This window comes from Xiphias gladius, chromosome 19 (genome assembly GCF_016859285.1).
Source record: "Xiphias gladius isolate SHS-SW01 ecotype Sanya breed wild chromosome 19, ASM1685928v1, whole genome shotgun sequence".
Taxonomy (NCBI): Eukaryota; Metazoa; Chordata; class Actinopteri; order Istiophoriformes; family Xiphiidae; genus Xiphias; species Xiphias gladius.
In genome coordinates this window covers 22,200,226-22,225,487 of record NC_053418.1, presented here as the reverse complement: position 1 = coordinate 22,225,487, position 25,262 = coordinate 22,200,226, and the positions used below count along the sequence as shown (strand labels likewise).

The 25,262-nt window shown below is 41.7% G+C and overlaps 1 protein-coding gene across 14 annotated transcripts in view; it reads left to right on the top strand.

Moving 5' to 3' along the window:
* rimbp2b (RIMS binding protein 2b) overlaps positions 1-25,262 on the top strand; it is an 85,762-nt gene that overhangs the window by 5,723 nt on the left and 54,777 nt on the right. For 13 of the 14 annotated variants that reach the window (XM_040154753.1, XM_040154752.1, XM_040154751.1 and 10 more), the window contains exon 5: positions 8,852-8,989. In XM_040154753.1, the coding sequence (XP_040010687.1) occupies positions 8,852-8,989 (138 nt within the window). Of the gene's footprint in view, positions 1-8,851; positions 8,990-20,958; positions 21,129-25,262 lie in introns of those variants that run through there. The other variant, XM_040154762.1, reaches the window with a different exon arrangement.

The following is a 25,262-nucleotide window of genomic DNA, read 5'->3' as shown; positions in this document are numbered from 1 at the left end:
TGCATCTACATTCACAAATAATAGAATAAAAACAGATTTATGAACATAGTTTCCTTGTCAAAGGATCAAAGAAGTGTAATGCTTTGTAATCCTGCTGTTCTATGGTTTTAGTTAATTTACTAATGGCTCTACAGGAAATCTAATCTACAGTGCAGTTGCCCATAGCATCTGATGTTATAGTGAAAACATCAGGTGTGCTTCCTGCTCATTGCCAGAGCTCAGCACCTCCCCCTTTAGTGTTTACACAGCAGGTAGAGGACATGGGCGGGAACATTTGACATCAATCGTGTGTGATGTTGCGGTGCCTAGAGTGTGAAACAGCCACTGTCTAATATAAGCTCTCAATTCGGATCGCAAAGAGGATCCTGCTGGAGGGGGAGGGAAGGCTCTACACAGAGGTAAGGAGCTGCTGTGGTTGCTAGGCATCCACACTGAGGAAAGAATATCTGTTTTGGGCCCTGCTCCTCCTCTCTCCTTTTCCCAAACAGAGTGCACCACCACTGTCAGCCACAGAGGGCAGCCATACTTCACATCCTATGCTGCTCTCCTCCGTCTCCCTCTAGTGAAAAAAATCCAGGATGGCCCAAATAATCCCCTTTAATACCCTTCTGAACTTGATTTTTCTGATCTGTGATTGGATGGTAATGATGTTGCTGCTGTTTGTGATAGCTGATTGGTCTGGCCCACCATTCAGTGAGTTAGGGTTTGTCAAGACAAGCCTCTGGTGGAGCCTGTGTGGCATAATGACCCATGAAGGGGCGAGGCAGAGTCCCTGTATCAGCTTGAAAAAAATAGCTGAGAAGTTTTTCAGCATAACTGGGAGCAAAAACTTAAGGGGGACGCCAGAGATCCTTACATGACCTTGCCAGCTTCAATCATGGCTGCTGATCAGTGGTGGTTAGGTGGGCAAGGGGAACATGGAGCACATTGCTGAAAGGGTTTATTGACAGGATTGCCTGTGACTGCTCAGAATAAGAGAGAATGACCAATTCTGATTAAAGAAGACGAAAGACATCCTGGAGAAGGAGCAGTGCTCAGTGCTGCTGCACATTATACTGTCTCTGCACCCTTGCGTGTCTATATCTGTGCGACTAAGCGTGTGTGTGTGAGAAAGTGAGAGAGAGAGAGAGAAAAAGGGGGCGTGTTGATGTGTGTGCTCTGCTGCACAGCCACGGTAGTGTGAGCTGAATGATGCTTGCTGGCTGTCTCTCTCTCTCCCTGCGCCGCTTGACTGTGCCTCTTTCTGCTGAGCATCGATGAACCATTTTATGCTACAGAGCTGCCATAGCCATTGTACCAGTCCAGCTGCTGGCTTCTTTTCTGTCCTGCCAACACAGTAGGACACACCTGCCACTGCATTGGTCCTTTAACTGCTGCTGCTAAGGTACTGTACCGTTTACTGTCCGCTGTCAAGCCGTGTGTGTTTTTCTGAGCCAAGGATCGTTGTACTAGCTCTGCTGCAGGATCCCTGTGCTGCTGCTGCTGAAGGGATAAGGATGATCATAATTCAGTGTCTTCGACTTAGTGGCTAAGACAATTGAAATGTACTCTTCTGTCTAGTATACAGTTATAGCCCTCTACCCTTCCATACATTTCTTAAGAGATGGATTAGTCTGTTTTGAGTTCTTCTGCACATGAGTACAGGTTTGACATGCTTGTGAGGAGCCAGAGGACATTTGACATCATTTGCATGCAGTAAGGATTCACTGCCATATTTTTATACTGTTTCAGTTTCTTATCCTAACTGAAAACATGCTGCAGGATGTTAAAGGAGTACTTCAGTCAGCAAAGGAGGAGCAGTACGTTTCTTGTCTGTGGGTGATATAATATGATTTTTGGGGTTGATGTTGGTTCCAGCGTTCACTGCCATGCCTGTCAGAAGGGGCTTTCCGTAGAGTCTACATGCATAGGAGATGTGTTAGTTTTAAGTTGAGAAAATCATTAGGGTTACAGAAGTTATGTTAATGAATTGTAGATGAATTGTAGATGTGAATGCTAATTGGAAAAGACCAGTCATCTGATCCTGATCAATTTGCTTTAATGGAATTTATCAAACATTTGTGCAGGTTATGCACCGGCAGTGTATACCAGTAGACTATTATCGATACAAGACTGTTAAGACAATGTCTGATATTGTATGGTTGTTTTTTTTTCCACATTCCGATAAAGTGTTCTTGAATATGTGTGCATACATTATGAATTACTGTCTGTTGAAGGGGGCATTAATAGATGTGTAAAGGAGATAAGTGTTTCTGTATGTTGTGTCATTAGCCTCAGAGCTCAGTTTACAGTGAGAGAAGTCCTATAGGTGGCAGTCAGGAGAGCAAAGGGCAGCAGTGGGAATAGACACTGAAGGCTGAACTGAGATTTTCACTGTCAGGAAAATATGTTGTCTGTGTGTGTATGTATATGCATGTGTGCACAGGTATGGATGTCTCTGCTACCTCCCAAGGTCACTCAATTGAAGAGCTTCCATAATTAGGGCTGTCGCTCTCGACCCAGACCTCAGATACGAGAGAGTACTCTCACGACAAACTCCCATTCATACCGGAGCTCCTCTTGTCCACCTTGACAAGCAGGCACGGCCATTCATCATTTCACTGGTTATCCCTGAGCTGCCAGCAAGTGACTTTCGTCTTGAATGTGCACAGGAGCCGGGTATTCATATTTCTAGCCCAAATGTGTTTCCTCTGCAATGAGTTGATTGCAAAAAAGGAGGTGGGAGGGTGGTGTTGATGGTGATGGTGGTGGTGGAGTTCAAGGAGGGAGGAAGAGTACTGTTTTTTAAATCCAGCCTTGGTCAAATAATATTTGCATATAGTTCTTGGTGTTTATTTCCTCCTCCTGGTACCACCAAATGGGTGGGGTTTACAGCCTCAGGAGTTCAGACATTTTGTTTCTGTCACAGAAGACTATACTGAATTTAAATTAGAAAGCGCCTGCTCACTGATTTTATACCATATTGAAGCCATCTGGTATTTGCTCATATGTTATATGAAGAAGACCAAAGGACACAATTTTTTGGAGTGTGATATTTCAGAGGTTTAAAAAATTTGATATTGACATATTGGCTGGTATTTGTTTCTTAACTCAAAAACAGTTTAAATATTTTAAATAAAGATCATCTAAATTTGCTGTTAAAGAATTGTAACCAATGTTTAGTGAGTGGGACATTTAAACTTGCATTACTGATAAGTTTTTTTGGCTATTTGCGGCAGCAGAAACAAGATGTGAACACAACACTGACATATTACCACCTCTTAAGTTAATATCGCAAGCTTGTTAGGAAACTGTTTCTTATTTACGCACCCATCAGATGTGGAGCAACATCAGCATTCATTTGGAGTCATGTTTATGTCTGCCTGGCAAATAATAAGTCCTGAATGTATGTTCATTGCACATAAAGCATTGTCTCCAGTGCTGGTGTGACCAAAAGTGAGAGGACGAGTGCTGAGGTGCTGAACATGGCTGTTCAGCAGAGGATGTAGCAATGTGAGTGGTGCATGGTTCAGCATGGTCCTGAGTGACTGAAACTAGGATGTAGTAACAGCTGGAACACTGCTGCTGCTGGCGCCTGGATGTGGCCTGGATAAATGCACGTGACCCTGCCACAGTGTGAGGCATTAGTGATATGAACAGCAGGGTCCACGGTCGCTGTTACATAACACCATCTTCACCGGGAAATCTCTGTAAAGATGGCTCCGGGAGACTATGTGACAGCAGAGTGAAAGTGCATTATCATTGTCAGCAGCCGCATCACTTGCTCTGATTTTTGGACTGTACTGTGCATGACAAAGCAAGCATGTGTCTCTTGAGTGTCCTGAGGGTAACTTCATGTGAGGGCAGATTGATGTAGATGTTTTGTGCTGTATAAGCCTCTAGACTAGATCCGCTCTACACACATGTTGATTGTATTTGTGCGCATGTTCTTGTCTACATCTGTGTGTGTACTTGCATGTGTCTTTGCACCGGTTTGTATCTTTACAAACATGGCCCTGTGTATGTTTACATACAGTACATGTTTATATTATGCCATAGGTGCCACAGCTTAAATGTAATATAAGTAGATACAGTATGTTGTTCCAGCTGTTGTCATAACAGCAGTTTGTCTGACTGCTGTAGTCAAGCTCAGACATTCAGTACTGGCGGCTGACTTCACTGAAGGTCAGAGGAGAGTAGCCAGTAATCACCTCGGGGATCTGACTGCATTCATAATCGATTGTTCCTGGAGTTGATCAGGGCTGTCCACTCAGTCAGATGGACAACACTGATCTGGTGTAAACAGCATGAGATTAGATGAGCCCCCAGAAGTTAGCTGGAGTGGTTTGTTGATAGGGTGATGCTGTTTTTTTTTATTTTTATTCCAGTTTCACAAATTTGACACAATGCTTATTTGTGGCAGTGACATTTTCACAGCTTATCTTAATGTTTAAGCTTCATCAGTAGGGATGGGAATTAATAAGATTTGATTGATACCAATGCCATAATTGACTCTGCTTATCGGTCCAATTCTTTTCCGGTTTCCTTAATAATTCCTGATCAATTTTCTGTCTGGGAAAAAAAAGTACACCTACACAGTTTTTCAGTGTCAACACAGCTGTTTTAGTACATCTGAGTCTGAACACAGCATAGAAACGGAGTAGGAAAAAGGCATACATGTGACTCAGGTGTGCAAAAGCTGTTTTCATTTAGGTTTTCTTAGTCATAGGAAAAATCTGCTAAGCCTGCCTGCCTGGCTCTAATGTTATTATAACATAAGATATTTACTCTTGGTAAATTACGTGCTGCTGGGTTGGAAAGCAGAGTCACTCGTGCATAGAGTGTCAAATACATGGCATTCCTGGAGTTTAAGTCCATGTAGTGTAGAAAGATGTTTCATCATATTGCAGGTGTCTCCACCCTTACTTGAAATGACAATTTTACCGACATTACAAGGCACACTCGTTTCTTCCTCTCCGCAATGAGTTCTTCATGTTGCAATTTTCCAGTAGCGTAGACGCATGAGTTTGACGTCATTGTTTTGCAATGTGCAACTGTCAGAAAATCATGCTGGCACAGATAAAAGTGATTGATAAGCTTGAAGACATACGATTAGGATGATTCAGACAATTTGAGTTTACAACTGGAACCAGTCCTCGATTCCCATCCCTATTCATCAGGGTAACATTGTTATGGACAGGTCCGTGATTGTCTTTATAGGAATTCAGTGCTGGAGAAAGACTGCAAGGCAAGACCTTTCTTACATACCAACAGGATTTTAGTTAGCACCAGCCAAACTTGACTAACAAAACTTGTAAAACCGAAAGCATATATAGGAAGCATCATTTTTAGAGATTGTGGTTTACTCTGAACTCACATTAAGTCTGTGTTTGTGGGCAGCTCACTGAAGTGGAGGGCTGTTTGGATCCATTCTGAAAGGTGGATGATCACTGAGGGTGGGGGTTGAGGATGATTATGCGGATCTTGCCAAAATCCACAGGCAGTGATGATTATTTGTCAGGATTTGCTTTGTAATAAAAAAGCTTATCTCCACAGGTTCAGTCTCGGCCTCTATCTCTGTCTCTGCCTTTCTACTTACAGGTTTTGCCTACTGTGTCTGATTTGTCCACACTGTAATCACAGTTTCTTTAAAAAAGAAAATCTGTGTTCAGTGTCATGTTGCATAGGTTTAATTATACCCAAACTTGCTAAATTAGATTTATTAAAGGGGATACAGACTGATTTGAACCCTGGCTCATTTGATTTATTCACCTTACAGCTGACAACAGTAGGCAACAAGAACAGGGTCCTTTGATGTCTGAGGTGGTTGTTGAACACCCTGTCCAATGTTTATGTCCTTTATATGGACACACTCTACTCTATGTGTTGTCCACCATGTTCGAGGTTAATTGCACACTCTTTGATAACATATTATTGGCAGGCAGTTCTACAGACACTCTGTGTAATTCAAGGTACACTTGCAGTTTCCATACCACTTTTAATGCTGAGGATGATAAATGGAATGCTAATGTGCTCCAGAGTTAAAGCTTTGTGATTATGGGGGGATGTAATTGATTGTAATGTCCCTATCAAGTGGAATTCCACAGCAGATTACTAGGAAAAAAAGGCTTGACTGTGCAGTGATGATGCCTCTGCACAGGCGACAGCCGTGGCCGGAGGCATTATGTTTTCTTCATCACTTTCAACTTCACTGTGACATTCCTTCAAAGTCTTCACTTCATACATGAGTCTGAACAGACAGACATGTAAACTGCAACTTGCCTGATTGGCAGAGGCATACAGCCGCGAGATGGTAATTCTAGCTTTGCAGTGATTCATCTTTGTTAACGGTATGATCTATGTTATAGGTCTCTGTGGGGTTGGTAAGCTTGCTGTCCAATCCACTGCCTCCGTGCTGGCCCATCAATGAACAGGGGCACAGGGTAATTGCATGAAGAAGCTGTAATAAGGTGGATTGAATTAGCTTTGCCCTGACTAAAATGAATTAAAGAGGCCGTCATGACATACAGACTCCCAAACTCATTATACATGCTCAGCCAAATATATTATAATATACTGTATCTTTATCATGAGGATGCTGACAATGAAGGACCACAGCCCAACATGACTTTGTGCAAATGGCTGTATGGTGGAATAATGAAGAGTGTCTAATTTTGCCTTAAATAGAACTGCCTGCATGAATGTTTGTTCTGATATGGATACAAACAGAAAGCTAACCCTGGGCCCTGACAATTATCACAAATAATGAGCTCATATTATTCTAACATGCCAATCACTCAGATGCTGCGTGTGTGGTCGAGCAGGCCAGTCACTTTGTGAAATTATGTTACTTCTCAACAATTTCAGTTACAAGTAACTTCATGTACATGTAGTTTTCTAACTTCTTCATTTTTATGATTTCAATTAGTGCTCCATTGGTTAAACGAGTAGCTGCTTGGACTTACCAGAGTCACTTTTGCTCAGTTTGGAATTTTTTAGCCAAGAACGTGGATTATTGTATGAGGAAGTTAATAAATCTTGTTGACAGCAGATGTTAGAGAGAAGGGTTTATGAGCACCTATGAAGGTTGAGGTGGATGGAGGGACTACATGGCTTTAGGACTCGTGCCTTGCATCAGGGGTATGGGGCAGGACAGAGACAGCCTTTGTCCAGATGTCTACTTGCGTTAGGGAGGTTACGGCACTGCGTCCTGCCATGAGAAACAAACTAATTGCCCATTGGCCCCAGGTGGGAGATACAGCTGGGGACATGGGGCTAAAAATAGCACTGCTTGTTCCCATGAGTGGCGGGCACACAGCACCATAGCATTAGTATTCAGGAGTGAAGTATGGCATGGACAAAAAAGGTCATCTTCTGGCCATGGACACAAATGTCAGGGTGGGATATAAAGCAACACCAACACAAGGTGGGTGAACTGCAAGCTGCACCTCAGGCTTCGCCCCCATATGGACCAACCTGCTGAACTATCGTCCTGTCTGAATACTTGCGGGAAAATGTCACATGGAAACGGCCAAGTGAGTGTCATGACATCCTGTGTTTTGTCTGTAGCCCAGCAGCATCCACACTTGTTCCATGAAGCCTTTACCTCCATGCAGCGATGGCCCTCCATGCTTGAGTCGAGTTACAGCTCTCCCTCTATGACACAAAGGCAGCATCTGGTTCCACCTGACTGGAGCCATGAATAATTTAATAGGGGGCATTATTATTTACAGCCAGCTCCACTAGCTTGGCAATAACAAGCAGTTTAGGTAGTGCTATCAGCGTTGCTGGCTAAGTGGTTAAACATGGAGAGAGGATGTTATTTTACCTTGTTGGCATCTTATACTTGTGTGGGTTTGTAAGTATCTTGTGAATGAGTGCTTAAGTGTTATTTTTCATTGATATGCTAGGTCAACATGTTGCTTGGTTGTTTGCAGATTTTGGAATGTGAATAAACAAAGCTGTTTGATCCATCTAGGTGACTGGGACAATGCAATTAAATGATCATTATACCAGTCAGTTGATGACTTGTGACTTGAACAGATTATCAAGCACAACGCATCAGCACTTTATTTGGTTTTACAGCTAATCCATCATACAAACGTTCTTTTTCTATTTTTATCATGTGGGATTTTTTTTTTTTTTTTTTAAACAGAATTTCATAGCAGTGCCTTTATTACCTAAGCTAAGGAGGTTACGTTAAGCCTGCCTCTATTTGTTTGTTTGTTTGTTTATTTGTGAGCAGGATTACACAAAAAGTACTGAACCAATTTGCACTGAATTTGGTGGGGGGATGGGGCATGGCCCCGGGAAGAACCTGTTGAATTTTGGGGCAGATCCGGATCATTTACTATGAATTTGAATTTTTTCCTCTGAAGTCTGTTGTATGTTGTTTCACATTGGCCTCGGTGGAGGTCTGTGCTCTACTCAGCGCATCTTTCTACCTTTCCGTGTAATCAAAGTTTAGTTGAACACTGTGTTCAATGTGTGCTCAAAGCAGCAGGTGGACAGGTAGTCAAGTAGATACTTTATTCCTTCTATTGTCAGATTGAACCTGTTAAGATCAATGAAGGGAGAACACTCTCTGTTTGCACTGCATGATTGTAGCTGTTAGCTGTTATTCCTCTTAGACCACCTGCTGGCTCTGAGCAGCTACTCACCCACTCTTGCAGATTTCACCACCAGTGGAACTGCAGTTGGTGAAGGGTTATTTGGAATATGTTAGCCAAAACTACACAATCAAATTGTAAAACTGTCAGTGTTATTGTGATAACTAACCACTCCTGGAGGGCATTATTATTACTATATTAACTTGAATGAAATGCTTTAAATATCTGCAGCTTTTGTGTTCTTGTCTACTCCCCCCCCACAGGTAAGAAATGAAGTTTTGCCCCACCACCTCCCAAGAGTGCAGTGTTTGGACAGCTTTCATGTTATAGAGGACAACAGCAGAGTTCTGAGACTCAACCCGGAGACCCTGAGCCACCAAACACTAAAGCAAAAGTTACTGGTGAGTTCTCTATGTGAAAGCGAGATAAAGGCTTGTTGATGTCGGACTACGCTGGGACCATTAGGGACTTAGTTTAGGATTGCTGTGGGGGCATTTGCTTTCAGCAATTGTCTGGCTTTCATATTCTTCTCCCCGCTTTGGATTGTGAACTTGTGAACCATGAGTTATTTTTCCTCCAGTTGTTGGTTTAATTTTGAAATGAGCTGTGCTTGTTTCTGCTTGTGTTCATTTAGAATTATCATTGGGATTAATTGGGGTCAAAGTGGCAGTTTTCTCAGTGTTTCTTGACCACTGTCCATGTCTCAGGAGACAATGCCTCTCAATTTAGGCATATGCATTCACCTCATCAATGTCCGAGGAGGAGACCACGCCTACAGGAAGTTGTTTGCAGACTGCTCCTTTGGCTAACTTAGCATACTTTTAACGTTAAACATTAAACAATCCATTTTTTTCCCATGAATAATTATCTTGAGAGGTCATCTAAAACCTTATTTATTTTCAGTGATACTAGGCAACTAGCGTTTGAGTTTGTAGCATTCATTTTCTGTAGCAGATTGTATAGAAGATTTTCCCCATTTTTTTTTGAAGAAGTGAGGATGTTGATCGGATCTATATATACAGCAAAATCATCATCAAGGCTGCATTACCATCAATGTAAAGCAGGCAACTGCCCCCTTGTCCGCGGGGGCCCCAAAGACCCCAGGTTAAAAATGTAGCAATTTGGATAATTTCATCCATTGCAAAATTGTTTGGTAATATGCACAACTAACGTACAAACTGAAATGAAAAGGGCCCTGAAGGTGGCTTCTGCATTTTTACCTACAGTAATCTTGACACCTTATCTTGCACAGGGATCCTGAGTGAAAATGAAGTTTAATCTCTCTAGTTTTTCAGCTAATATTAGTTTAACATCGGGAATATTCTTGAATAAATCTGAGTGTAATCAAATGATCACAAACAAACTTGAGGAGGGAGGTGGGAAGATGGCCCATATCTTATTTTGGCCCTTGGGCCCCCAAGTGGTTTAATCTGCCGCTGCTACTTACCAAAAATAGTACATGTGTTGTTTTGAGTTAATAGTTCATTATTTTTCAAAAATATATGAATACAATAATACACAAATCTCTAACAATATTGGGTTCCTGCTTTCTGTCAACACAGTGTATATTGGTGCTCTGACAGAAAGAAAATGCTTAAATATCCCAAAACATGGCATATTGCTTTAACAATATGGTTTAAGTACTGTTGTACCTGTTCAGTATCATTACCTGTGGAGTGAGGAGACCCAGTAGCAGTGCTTTTGAAAATGTCATGGAAAGTAAAGAAGCAAAGCAAAGCTGGCATCATCTTCCTCAGGCTTCCTCAGGCTTCCTCCAGGCTGCGATCTCACAGCAGAGGCTGCTTGTAATTCCCCTGGCTTCCCCTGATGTCTGTGGTTCAATATGAATGAGCTGCATCGATTAGACCTCAGTATGTTCATTGCGCAAAGGGGGTGAGTCGTGTGTATCGTGTGTGTGTGTGGGGGGGCAGGACTTACCAGACTGCTGTTTTCGCAGAGGGTGATGTTATGGGTGACATCTTTTGGCTGAACCATAAATTGAAGCTTTGTTATTAGCAGCTTGTATGTGTTAAAGAACAGTGAATGTAACTGATACAGCATTTCCTACTGGTAGGAAGAGGAACAGGAATTTTACTGATAGTAATGGTAACATAAGACACTAACAAAGGTGGTATCTGTGTCAGTTTTCTCTTTCCATTTTTCCTGGTTTTGGTTTGGATACATACAGTAGCATAAACATACAGAAACACATGATATTCTCACACGCCTTTCACAACCCTCAAACCTTCACGACTCACACCCTGTGAGAGTGGCCCTATTGTGTTAAAGTCTGCCAGCTGTAGTCCATAGGAGTACCAGGTTAGCACGACTGACTGTAATTTTTTTGCAGAATGAGGATGGTGTGAACTCTATTTTTAAACTCTGCCTGCTTTTGACCGGGCTAGCTGATAATTAGCTTGTCAACATTTCTTAAAGGCTCGCCAGCCATTTCAGTCGTGCAGCAGCATTTTCAAAGCAACTAAATGTGAATAATGAGATATTTCTGAAAAAGTGGATTGTAAATTAATTTGTTAGTCTGTCAAACTTCCTGAAGATCTTTACATTACATTTAATTGTGCATTTGCCTGCATATGCTTTTGACACTTAATGAACAGAATGTTTAATGGAAAATATGGAGTTTATGGTATTACTTGGCAGTTGTTGCCTTCTTTCAGTCTTAATATGTTGTATCTTCTGATAATTATAACATCCTTGAACTGAGGTCTGGTCACACATAAGCTCTTCCCTCGTACCTGCGGTGGTTGCTGGGAAACAAGTGTTTTTGAAGACAATGTACAGCCTATCATGTCATTAAGCTGGTGTTTTGCACCGTTCAGTCAACAGAGAAATGGACCGGAAGGAACAGGGGTATTGGTGAGGGGGTGGATGGGTGGGTTGGAGGTGGTTTTATTAGTTCCCCTAAGTGGAAAAACAGCTGATAATGGATCCTGAAAGATTGATGTAGCATCAGTAATTACCAATACTGCATGGTCCTACGTAAGACTTGAGTGAGGTGTTAATGAAAAACTGTCAGAGCATGAGGCACGTCTTCAGCAAGCTCTACTAGCTTGCAGCTCTGTTATCTTATGATGGAGATGAAATCAACAATCCGCTCCCTGGTAAAGGTATATTCCTTGTGTACACAGCCGTCTGTAGCTATTACATCTTTCTGTCTTATGCAGTGTGTTTTCCTGTGAGCCATCTTGATGAAAGTGATGTTTTTGTTTTTTGTTTTTTAAACTTTGCTCTAGAGATTTTGTTCCTTTTTTTTTAAACCTTTGTTGCTTTTCGTCTTTTAGGCATGCAGGTTTGTGCTGAAGAGGGAATTTCACAGTTACTGAGTTATGGTTGTTTTTCTGCAGAAGTTGTCATTTACATAACATTTTCCTCTGTTTAGGGACTTTTTAGTTTACGACTGCAGGAGTTTTCAAGATCAAGGAAAGTGGCAGAAGAAAGGAGCAGGTCTTACTCACTTTCCTGCCTATAAATTATGCATCCACACTTTTAGAAAATGCAGTCACAGGAATATAATTAAAGTATTGTCTTGTGTTTCAGTCACATTTAGATACAACATACAGCACTTTATATTTAGAGTATTAACCTGCTTATACTGTGCTGATTTGATCGTTTCGCGTGTCAGTGCATCCAAACCAACCGAGCAGAAATTTTCAACCAATCGACTAGCTAGTTTTGTATGCTTTGCAGAAAGTGAAAGATGTACGATTTTCTTGAAGCTGTTCTCAAGAATGCAAAAGTAGAAGCAACAAAAGATAAACACAGCCCAGGGTTCACTGTCAAACCCCTGCTTTTTATAAAGTTATACTATGCAACTTCAGCTGAACAGCAACCACTGTGGCCAAAAGTGGCAGTAATCTAATAATGGTAAATTGTGTGTAAGAATAGCACACACAGAGAAGAGTTATTAAGTGAGCAAAATGAGTCACTAATGTCCATTCATGCAGCAATATCTACCTTAAGTGTGCTAACATTAGCCTGCATTACCCTCTGTAAGATAGTGGTCATACCAGACCAAGCAAGGTTGTATTGGCAAAACCCCCGAGTGTAATGAGTTCAGCAAGGGTGCATTTTATTGCTAGTGAATTCAACTTTTCATATGCAAGAGGAAGAATTTATTTCTCCTTTCCAAAGTCACATACGCTTGCTTTAAATTATCTTGAAAATCTGATCGTAATGAGGTGACATGTTTTTCCACCGGATAAGTCAGTCCTCATCCATGTTTTACTCCTGCTCTGCTGGAGGGGTAAACTTGTGAGGTAAATTGGCAGGCTTTCCAGGGTGTCAAAAAATAAAACAGGCACATCCGTCAAAGACTGATCGAAGTGAGCATTTTTAAGCACTGAGCATTTGATAGATGTGAGTTGCATGAACAGATGTGCTGTTTAAAGTGGATAAGATTTACTGATTTACTGCCCGATGCCCGATCTGACGTGTGATGTTTTGGCATTGAGTTAGGCAATGCAGTTCTTAGTATTTTTGCAAAAGATTATTTCTGTCTCCACATAAGTCGGTTTTCTTCCTTTGCTCTGATTGGCCCACCTCCATATCGCTAAGCTGAGAATGTGACCCATTACCCATCTGTCTGTGGGAGTGTCTCATCGTAGTAGCTGAGATGGCAACGGACAAGACTTATTAGGAATGTGAACAGTTTGTGCTTGGTTAACTCCTGCCCTCATAACTATTCATGACTGGGGAGCAGGCTTACAGTCAGGCCTACGGGTTTACTTGGGCTGCACTCAGTTTGATGGTCAAGTGAATCACCAGTCCAATGCACATTGGAGTGCTGTTCATAAATATGCATCACACAGATTGCAAAAACTACAGTCACTTCGCAGTATGGATATCACACACTGTGGCTACCCATCATGTTCTTCTAAACAAACTGAACTAAAAATATTCTCTGGTTCAACTTTATGTCTCATGTACTTTCTCCTACACCACCGTCAATACCAGATTTGTCACTTATTTATTTTTGTTCACATTCAGAAAACATAAACATCACGCAGAAAGGCCTGCATCAATCTCCTTCTTGCTATGAGATGACAGTGCTAACCACTGAGCTGCTGTGTTGTACAAGATTTAGTGACACTTTGAATACTTCATCATGAATTGTTGACGCTGCCCAAACACTGTTGTGTTTCTGGTTTTCTAGTGCCACGTAGTGCCGAAATATTTCACCAGATCAATCTTTATTACTTTGTTTGTGTTACCTTCCAACTCTTGCTAACACAGGCTTAAAAAAGTCTGTATGGTGGGACAGGATGTTACATGAGACAATCAGATGTAGGTGTATATTTGTGGTTTGGTAATTTATTTCTATATGTGAGCAATGTATTTTTGTTTGTGTGCATTTGTGCTTGTGCACATATTGATGTGGGAGGCCCCTGCGCTGGGGGCCGACCTCATGTTTACATCACTTGTAATGAAATTAGAGCCACATGGCGCCCACACTACAGGCCTCCACTGATCCTCTAATTCAATTACTCCCCTTATTAACACTCAGATGCTGCTGGCTGACCCAGGACCACACACTGCTTTTGCTACACAGCATTCACTCAGCAGCCCTTTCTGCTTCTCCAATGGACTGACAAGTTATCAGTCATTGTCTTACTGATGCACAGAGTCATCCAGGTTTCTCCTTGATACAGATGTATTTGTTTATGACTGTAGTAGCAGCCTCAAGTCTCCCTACTGTGATGGCAAATACAGCTAAAGAGGAAATAGTTTACATGACTAACATTGTGCAGCATGTGTGATAATCAACAGTACGACTGTAGCATATTTTTGGGTCTTTCTTCCACTTTGCCATGTATCTCTCAAATCTATTCTTGGGAGATCTGCAGTGATTATTTATAGTATCCACTAATTTAGTGATTGTTTGTCCATAAGGTATCAAAACCAAGGAACTAACATGCTTAAAAAACAGATTTGCCAAAAAGGTGTAGGGTATAGGCTGAAAACACTGAAATGTAGATAGTTTTAAGTTCATTATTCAGACATTCAGTGGGGTTTATCCTCAGTAACTTTTTGCTAGTCTTCACAAGATTTATTGGGCAGTGCAGGATAAAGCTTGACTGATATTCCACAGGTGTTACTTTTACCTCGTGATCTGATATTGAAGCCTTGTAGCCTTGTAGCTTTGTAGCCTTGACAGGAGACACACACACACACACACACACACACACACACACACACACACACACACACACACACACACACACACACACACACACACACACACACACACACACACACACACACACACACACACACACACACACACACACACACACACACACACACACACACACACACACACACACACACACACACACACACACACACACACACACACACACACACACACACACACACACACACACACACACACACACACACACACACACACACACACACACACACACACACACACACACACACACACACACACACACACACACACACACACACACACACACACACACACACACACACACACACACACACACACACACACACACACACACACACACACACACACACACACACACACACACACACACACACACACACACACACACACACACACACACACACACACACACACACACACACACACACACACACACACACACACACACACACACACACACACACACACACACACACACACACACACACACACACACACACACACACACACACACACACACACACACACACACACACACACACACACACACACACACACACACACACACACACACACACACACACACACACACACACACACACACACACACACACACACACACACACACACACACACACACACACACACACACACACACACACACACACACACACACACACACACACACACACACACACACACACACACACACACACACACACACACACACACACACACACACACACACACACACACACACACACACACACACACACACACACACACACACACACACACACACACACACACACACACACACACACACACACACACACACACACACACACACACACACACACACACACACACACACACACACACACACACACACACACACACACACACACACACACACACACACACACACACACACACACACACACACACACACACACACACACACACACACACACACACACACACACACACACACACACACACACACACACACACACACACACACACACACACACACACACACACACACACACACACACACACACACACACACACACACACACACACACACACACACACACACACACACACACACACACACACACACACACACACACACACACACACACACACACACACACACACACACACACACACACACACACACACACACACACACACACACACACACACACACACACACACACACACACACACACACACACACACACACACACACACACACACACACACACACACACACACACACACACACACACACACACACACACACACACACACACACACACACACACACACACACACACACACACACACACACACACACACACACACACACACACACACACACACACACACACACACACACACACACACACACACACACACACACACACACACACACACACACACACACACACACACACACACACACACACACACACACACACACACACACACACACACACACACACACACACACACACACACACACACACACACACACACACACACACACACACACACACACACACACACACACACACACACACACACACACACACACACACACACACACACACACACACACACACACACACACACACACACACACACACACACACACACACACACACACACACACACACACACACACACACACACACACACACACACACACACACACACACACACACACACACACACACACACACACACACACACACACACACACACACACACACACACACACACACACACACACACACACACACACACACACACACACACACACACACACACACACACACACACACACACACACACACACACACACACACACACACACACACACACACACACACACACACACACACACACACACACACGCAGACGCTCAAAGACACACATACACACACACACACACACACACACACACACACACACACACACACACACACACACACACACACACACACACACACACACACACACACACACACACACACAGCACTGTATGTAGTCAAAGGTTGGGCCTTTACCTCACCAGATAAGAGTACACTTATGATGCTGAGATAACGTTTATCACAGCTATATCAGAGATAATGGAGAGAGGGAGAGAGTCCTTTCTAGTCTCTTCCAGGGTCAGGTGTTTCCGAGCCTGTTGACACCAGCCACCTTCATCTACAGTCTGGCCAGTCATGATAGCCATGGGCTTTGGTATCATTCCACTCTCCCTGTATTCATTCAGCAAGGGTTTGGTATTCTTTAGAAAAAAAAATCACAATTGCTGCAAAACATGCAGATTTGAGATAACAACATGGTGGTACAGTAATGGTAAATAAAACCTGTAAAATAAAGATATACTGTATGTTGTCCTGATAGTATCTTATTATGCTGAACTGAAAGGGACTATATTAAAAATAGCAGTAGAAACATTGCTTCATATCACAGATTAAAATGCTGGGGGAAGTGTCTGAAGTTAAGCCGGTTAATGGTTTTATCACAGGTTTGGAGAATCCCCTGTCTTTTGACCCGCTTGAGTGCATGCATGATACAATGAGGCTAAATCATCCCATGCCCATATTCAGTATTTTAAAGCTAAATCTCCGACAAGTTTCTTAATCTCTGGCCACTGCACTGATCTTATTAAAATTTCAATCTGCTACAGGCTCTCTTTCTCGCCTCGCAGGATGAATGTGCCCTTTAATAATGTAACTGGTTTTAACAAGATCGTAAAATGTTCATCTAACTTTCATAAGCCCTGTTAGCAAAGTGACAAATTCATTTGACGGCAGGAATCACTTTTGCAGTCCCTCAGTTTTAGAAAAAAAGAACACAGTGAGTTGATTATTTTTTCTCTTTTGGTGCAGCTCCGTGGAGGCTGGAGCGTTGTGCCAAAGTTTACAGCAGCCTGCGAGGCTGAGCTTGCTGCTGTGTCATCCCTGTGGCTCTGAAATAGAGGTTAGCCATGATGGGGGAGATTAAGATTGGCCTTCTGGTAACTGATAGTGCTCCACTGAACACTCACCTTCTCCTCTGCCTCATCTATAATGTACATGAGTTACACACGGCTAAACCCTGAAAACACAACCTTCTCAGCATCTACAGCATCTGCCACATGATTGCTCTTATAATCCATTTATGGCTCATGAGTTCTCTCTGTTTTTACGCTCTTTGATACAGTATGTGGTTCAGTGACATTGGTTGAACAGGGGTAGGGTCAGGGTGGCATGAATGCAAAAGCTTCTGGCTGATTTAGTTGAGTGTGTGTGTGCTTCTCCTTTTTAGGCGTTGTTGGAGTAATGTGACCTTCACATGGAGATTAAAATATGTAGCGGGCGTGCATTGATTTTTAAAAAAAAAATTTTTTTTTGGACCGGCCACTGGTATTTATGGACTCAGCCAGTGCATAAATATTGATACTCGCTATCTTAGAGAAAGATCTGTTTTTGTGTATCTGTGTGTGTTCGTGTACTGATGCCAATTGAGTTAAAGAAAAAAAGTATGAAAAGATACCTGATATAAAAGAATAATTGCTAGAACATGTGTTTTGGTAACCTAAATCTGTCTGTGACCCAGCAGCAGCTTAATAAGGTCATTCCTATTATGTGTTGGCTAATTACAATGCCTGTCATTGAAGTCCCCAAGCTGCACGGTCAAGTAAAAGATCAGTTTAAAGGGGCAGTCCAAAAAACACAATAAAAATGTATTTTTTACTCTAACACAGAGTGCTGATTTTTTTTTTTTTTGTGTGTGGCATTTTTAGTCATTTTAGCCGTGTGACTGGATGGCAATGTCAGTTGGTCGGTTGGTTTACCACTTTGGTCCAGACTGGAATGTGTGGATGGACTGCCAGGACATTTGGTCCCCAGAGGATGAATTCTAATGACACTGGTGATGCCCTGAATTTGATGAGTGTCTCAACAGCTGTTGGATGAATTGTCATGAAATTTGGTTTAGACATTCATGTTCCACTCAGTAAGCATTGAAATAAATTTGGAGATCACTTAACTTTTCATCTAGTGCCATCAGCAGGTCAAAATTTTAATTTCTCCAGTACTTTGATTTATGACCAAATCCCTGCCAAACTAATGACATTCCCACCAACCTCAGCTATACTTTGTGTTTAGTGCTTATTAGCAAATGTTAGCATGCTAACACGTTAGTGAAGATGGTGAACATGATAAACATTATACCTACCAACCATCAGCATGTTAGCATTACCATCAAGCGCATGTTAGTAAGTTTATGCTAGCATTTAGTTTAAAGCACTGCTGTGCCTAACTACAGCCTCACATAGCCCCACTTATGACCTCTGCCCTTCATATGTTGCTCCGCAACTCAGTCACATAAAATAAAAACCTTATTTTATCTGTTATCTGGCAGCAATTTTCATCTTCATTGGAATTTTCAGGATCTCATGGGTGTTTACTTTCTGCCTGGGATGAGAACATCTTTGCTCAGAGGGATACCAGTGTTTAAATCCAGTATTTCCACAGACTATGTCCAGCTTTTCAGCAACAGCACTATAAACATGGCCCCGCTGTTCTCTTCATCGCTGTATGAGCTGTATTCTGAGTCCACTTTGACCCAAAGTGTTTTTATTCCTACAGTACAATCCAATTTGTTTGCATTTTTTTCTTTCATCAGATAGTTGACAGATGAGATTACAAAAAATGACTTTGGAAAAGAGCGGTATGACATACTACAACAATCCCCAGCCAGAATCAAACTGGGGATGTTATGGTTACATGGTATGTACCTTATCACTAGGATACCAGGACAGCCCTATCGATCCATTTAAGTATGGTCCTATATACTGAGATTTAGATAATGGCTGTAGCTCCAAAAATACAATGCACTCAGTGGCATTTGTTTTGTTCTCAGTGCTCCTAACACTGTATGTCTTTATTATTTGTTGTTTTATTTAATGAATATGCACATTTGTTGAGCACATTACTGGATTTCTTTTGAAATCTTTGTGTAATTGTAAATCATCAGAAGGTGGGTGATTGGGCTCATTCTAGTGCCCCTTAATTAGATTGATGCCTGGGTGGAATTAAAGGCCAACAATGGCTACCAGCGTTTCTGGTACAGACAGAGGAGCTGATTTATAAGCCAGCCACTCACAGTGTCAGAAGACTTACGATGAGCTGTGCCTGTGTCTGGAGTGTTGTTACTGTATGCCGCTATAACCCTCTCTTGCTTCCTCGAATTGCTCCTTTGTCTCAGTGGGGTTTGCTTGTTCATCAGAGCGTTTTGTTCAGTGGTTAGGTGTTTTTTTCTCAGAGCTTCTTGTTGACAATTCAGTTCAGACTCCTGCCTCTTGCTGCATTTGAGATACTGTCCTCTGTGAGGTTTTGTTCTAAGTATGTACTTTGGGATGAGTGTGTGGGGCAAATGGCCCTGACAGGCCGACTTGGGATGACTCACACTGCTGACATGAATTTTTGTCCAATGCGTTCACCAGAAAAAGGTTGTTTTCTGGGTCATTTGCTTAGATTGCATCTCTCTCTCTATCTCCCTTTCCTTTTCATTGTTGCTTTGTTTATTCTTGCATATGATGTCTTAGGTCTCACAGAGCTTTCTAATGAAATGAGAACCAGCTCAGGAAAGGCCTGCAATTGTGCTGATTAAAGCAAAATTCATCATCAACATCCAGTAAAAATTTTTTTAAAAATGTTATCGAAATGTGAAAAAGATAACAAGGAGCCTATCTCCCAGTCCCAGAGCTGCATCTGAATGTACTCTGCAACTAAAAGTGTGTCTGATTGAGGTCTGGCAGAGTTGTAAGACAACACTTACCAGGGACTGAATATTGAAGTTGCACTCACCTGAAGAGTAAGAGAAAGACCAGAAAATGGCTGAGATACTTGTTTAAATTGTTAAAAGAAGCATATTGACCATTGCTGAAAACAGGCTGTCCTTTACCACATGTAGTTTTTATGCTGGTCTTGAGTTCATATTAATTTACTGTGTCAAAACACACTGCTTATCAGTTAGAGGCTGTGATGGTGTATTATTGGCCAACTGGAGCTCTGGCAGCAGGCAGTAATTTAATCAGCAGGCTTGGATAACAGCATGGACTTCAGCTGAACTTCAGGATCAGGTTGCAGACTTATGCTGTGGTTTCAGAATTCTGTGAAGAGAGATCCATCTATCTCGCCACCTCTGCTACTGTCCAGGCAGACTTGTGGAGACTGAAAATCTACCATTTGTTGCCTGCTGCTTTTCTGGATATGAGGGAAATAGTCTTTAAGGCTTGCACCATCTCTGTGTGGGAGAAGGTAAGGCCAGGCCAGTGAGAGTGCTTTGGAAAAAGTAACCATTGTACAGTGTGGGTGAAAAAACAACAAGGAGGTCAGAGGAATATTCTTGCAAGTGGATTGAATTGTGTCTTTAGATGTTTTCACATTGGACAAGTAGCCAGTTTGTTTCAGTGTCAGACAGTCCTCCTACCTGTTTTTTTTGAGCAATTACTCTTTCATTATGGCCACATAAAAGGACTTGCTGGAATCCTACTGCTGTTACAGTTAAAAGACTCCATTTCGAATTAAAGTAATCAGTCCTTGTAGAATTGAACGTTTCATTGATAACAAGTGTTTATTTATCCAATTTCTCTTTTTCAATTCTGTTTGGGTAATTAAGTAATTTATATAATATTTTTTAATGTAAACTGTTTACTGTAGAAAATGTTGACTTTAACAACTCATTTAGTCTCATATTACATAAAGGCTTTGAGAAATTCTGCCAGTGGTGTCAGATAGGTCCCCCTCCTACCAGTACAGTCCTTCAGGAAATTTCTAGAAATAAGCATCATTACTTCATTACAAAACAAGGCACAAATGGGCAGATTCCTCCATGAGACACTGCATTTGGTCTTAACTTTCAGGGAGCAAGATTATGTCACTTTGTTGGCTCTGATGATATATGATAAGTGTTTTGCATTTTGTGGACATTTTATGCAGGTGACGTGGACTGCAAGTAATGATGATTTTCATAATTGATTAATCAGATTACTTATTTAAATGAATTGTTTAATCTTTTAGTCTGTAAAACGTCAAGAGACAGTGAAAAATATCCATCACGAGTTCTCGTCTTCAGATGTCTTATTTTTTCTGACCAGTAGTCCAGTATTCAAGAATATTTAGTTTACAATACTATATAACAAGAAAATGAACAAAAAAAAACAAATGCAGCAAATCAGAGAACCAGAGAATGTTTGGAGTTTTGCTAAATTATTGACTTAAGAGATAAAACAATTGTCAGAATTGTTAATTACTGATTATTTTTCGTCGATCAGCTAATCAATTAATCAACTAATAATTTAATCTCTAAAAATACTCTCTTAAAAAGTCATTTACTAAATTTGTTTTGAAGAGTGTTTTACATTTACCCTACACTCTATACCATTTCATACCTTATGAACTACAGTGATGTTTGCAGGGGTGTCTTCATTACAGTAACATGACCACAATGGAAAGTCACTTATTAAAACATTAAGCTAAGAATTTGGCCGAAAAAATCAGTGTGCTCTGATCATTCAGTAGACTACATTGGAGCTGCTGTGCTGACCTGCTGTTGCATAACATGAGATTGCATATACATTTACCAGCTGGGAGTCCTTTACCAGCTGTTGTTTGATATTTGTGGCAGATTTGAAACTTAAAGAGGTAGGTCATTTGGTATTACCTTGCTGCATTGCTGCCATAAGCCCTGTCTTCGACTTAAAGAATGCCTCTCCCCTCTTTCCCTCTCTCTGCACTGATGATGACTCACACTCCAACACACCCTGCAGAAATCTCCTCTCATGCACCCAAGAGAGAGAGAGGGAGAGAGACAGAGAAGAGATGTGCTCTTTTATGTGGTTCTAATACACACAATACCTGTTCATTTGCCCTTCTCTACCTGCTCTGTCTCTTTAAATAAATAAATTTACTCATTAGTATTCCCTATGGTTCCCTGCTGGGTCGGAGTGCAGCTTGTGTTTTTGCACTGCTAAAACTTTGCATTTTGCATTTCTTCTAGCAACCAATTATCTTATTTGCAATCAAGGGTCTTCAGGAGTGCATTTACAATCATCAGATGAAGTTAATACCTGTGAAAAGTTAACGTCAAGACCTGAATCACAAAAAGCACAAATCTGAGGCATTATTTTAAGTGAAGGAGTTGAGCGTTAGATCAAAGCATTAGCAAACATTGCATCCGAAAGGAATGGGTGGAAAGGTGCCATTTATAGGTTGTCCTCGAGATCCCCTCACCGTAGGCTGCCCTCCAGTAAGCAAGTTAACATTGTGTGACATTTGCAGTGATGCTGAAGTCCAGCCTGCACGTGCTGCAGTGCCGTAGGTCCGCCGCCCTCAGGATTCTGCTTCTCTGGAAATAGAAAAAAAAGCAAAGAGACTGAGCGTGATTAATGGCCATATATGTGCAGCAGGAAACAACACAGGCCTGTCTGCCGCCATTTCCTAACACACGGCCCCACAGGCTGAGAATTACATAACAGATCTGCAAAGATGCTCATGCTGATTCTTAATTGCTTTAGTTTGTTTATTGTGTGTGATTGCGGCTCTGTGGCCTTGTGCGACTCATGCGTGTCAGGTGGGATCACAGTCACAGTGAGATGTGAGCGGTTTCAGATTCGGAGTGGTTTGCCCTGCAATGGGTCTCTCTCCTCATATTCATCATGCCCCCTAGTTCTGCTCTCAGGACTTTTTCTGGAAGAAACGTTTTATCTCTCCCCACTCGTGCCAGTCTGGATTTGACTGGCACTCTTTTTTTTTTTTTTTTTTTTCTATTAAGAATGTGCTATTTTTAGCACGCTGTGTCAAAACACGGCTGTCTCATCCTGTGTATGTATGTGCTCACTGAAATAATTTCCCTTCCCCAGAAGGCTTGAGTGGTCTCTTCAGCTACATGTGCTGAAGCACTGTTTGCTGTGCTTCACACTGCATGCAGACTCATTACGCAACCCTGTGCATCAGCCATGGGGCCACCGGGCAAGAATGGCAGCAAGCTACTGATCACTCTCCCTCTAATTTTCCTTTTTCTTTCCTGTTTTCATCTCTCCCTTTGCCTCTCTGCTTTACCCTGACACCCTCTTTGTTCCATTCTTAGTTCATATTTTTCAAGGTAAAGGAGAATTCATGATGCACTGATTTGTTTGTATACCAAATTACAGCAGTCTGTGTTTTAGGGAGTTGGTAAAAGCTGTGGATCGCTGCTGGCATGCAGAGTTGTTTTCTCTCGGTGTACTGGAGTGTGAAGGCAGGTCAGCAGGGGCCAGCGGAAGAAGAGAGGATGATCTGTCCTTTGTTGTCAGTGGGCTTCCTGTGTGCTCTGCCTCATCTTAATGCAAAGTAGGGTGTTGTATTTTGAGAAGGATCGGACCTCTGAATGGACATAGTCGGCATACATCACTAATTGTTTGATCTGCCATATTGCACAGTGCTCTTGGCAGGTTTAACAGCCTTAAATGTTCCTTGAATTCATAATATGCTAGCTACTGATAATGATAATGTGTAACATGCAGATCGTTATCATATTCCCGTGAAAAATATACTGTAGATTGAAATTCACTGTTAGCGAGGCAGATTTCATTGTACCGTATGTCTGCATGTGATGATTTTCCCCTTGGCCATGTGAACAGGAAAGGCATATTGAGGTAAGAATCAGTGTGTTCTGTATAGCTCACTAAGTTTGTTCTCCATGCACATACGTGTACTGTATGTTTACTAGAGTAAGATGGATGATGTGGTGTAGATTATAAAAATACTGCAAAAGCAAATGAAGTTGTGAAAGAAGTATTTAGAATTTAATTGAGTAATAAACTAAATATACTCCATGACAAGTGAAAATCCTTCATTCAAAAGAGAAAGCACAGAAGTATTAGCAGTAAAATGTTATGTCCAAAGGAATTTTTATGAAGAATGGCCACTTTCAGAATGTTAAATTATTTATACATTATACCATGGTCACTGAAAATTCTGGATACTGATTGGCTGGAAGGTGTGGATTAACTTTTAGCAAGTGGACGGTTTAACTATACACCAGTGTTTGTTTGCAGCTCAAAATGAATGAAGCAGTATTAAACTGTTGGTAAAGACAGCAACAAATGAGCCTCAGCTAAAGATCTTAGAACTAGACTTATTTGTGTATCGATAGCAACCGAAAAAAAAGGTTAATACATTCTCAGTGAGAACCACGCAAATGTAATTTTAACTTGCTGATGACCCTAGCTTTATATTTAATGTGCAGACTATAGTCTAGGCTACAACCAACAGCTGTTAGCTTGGTTTAGCACAGAGACTGGAATAGAACCAGGGAAACAGCTAGCCTGGCTCTGTCTAAAAGTAAAAAAAACACTACTACTACTATTCGATGAGCACCTCTAAAGCTCATTAATTAACACGTTGTATCTT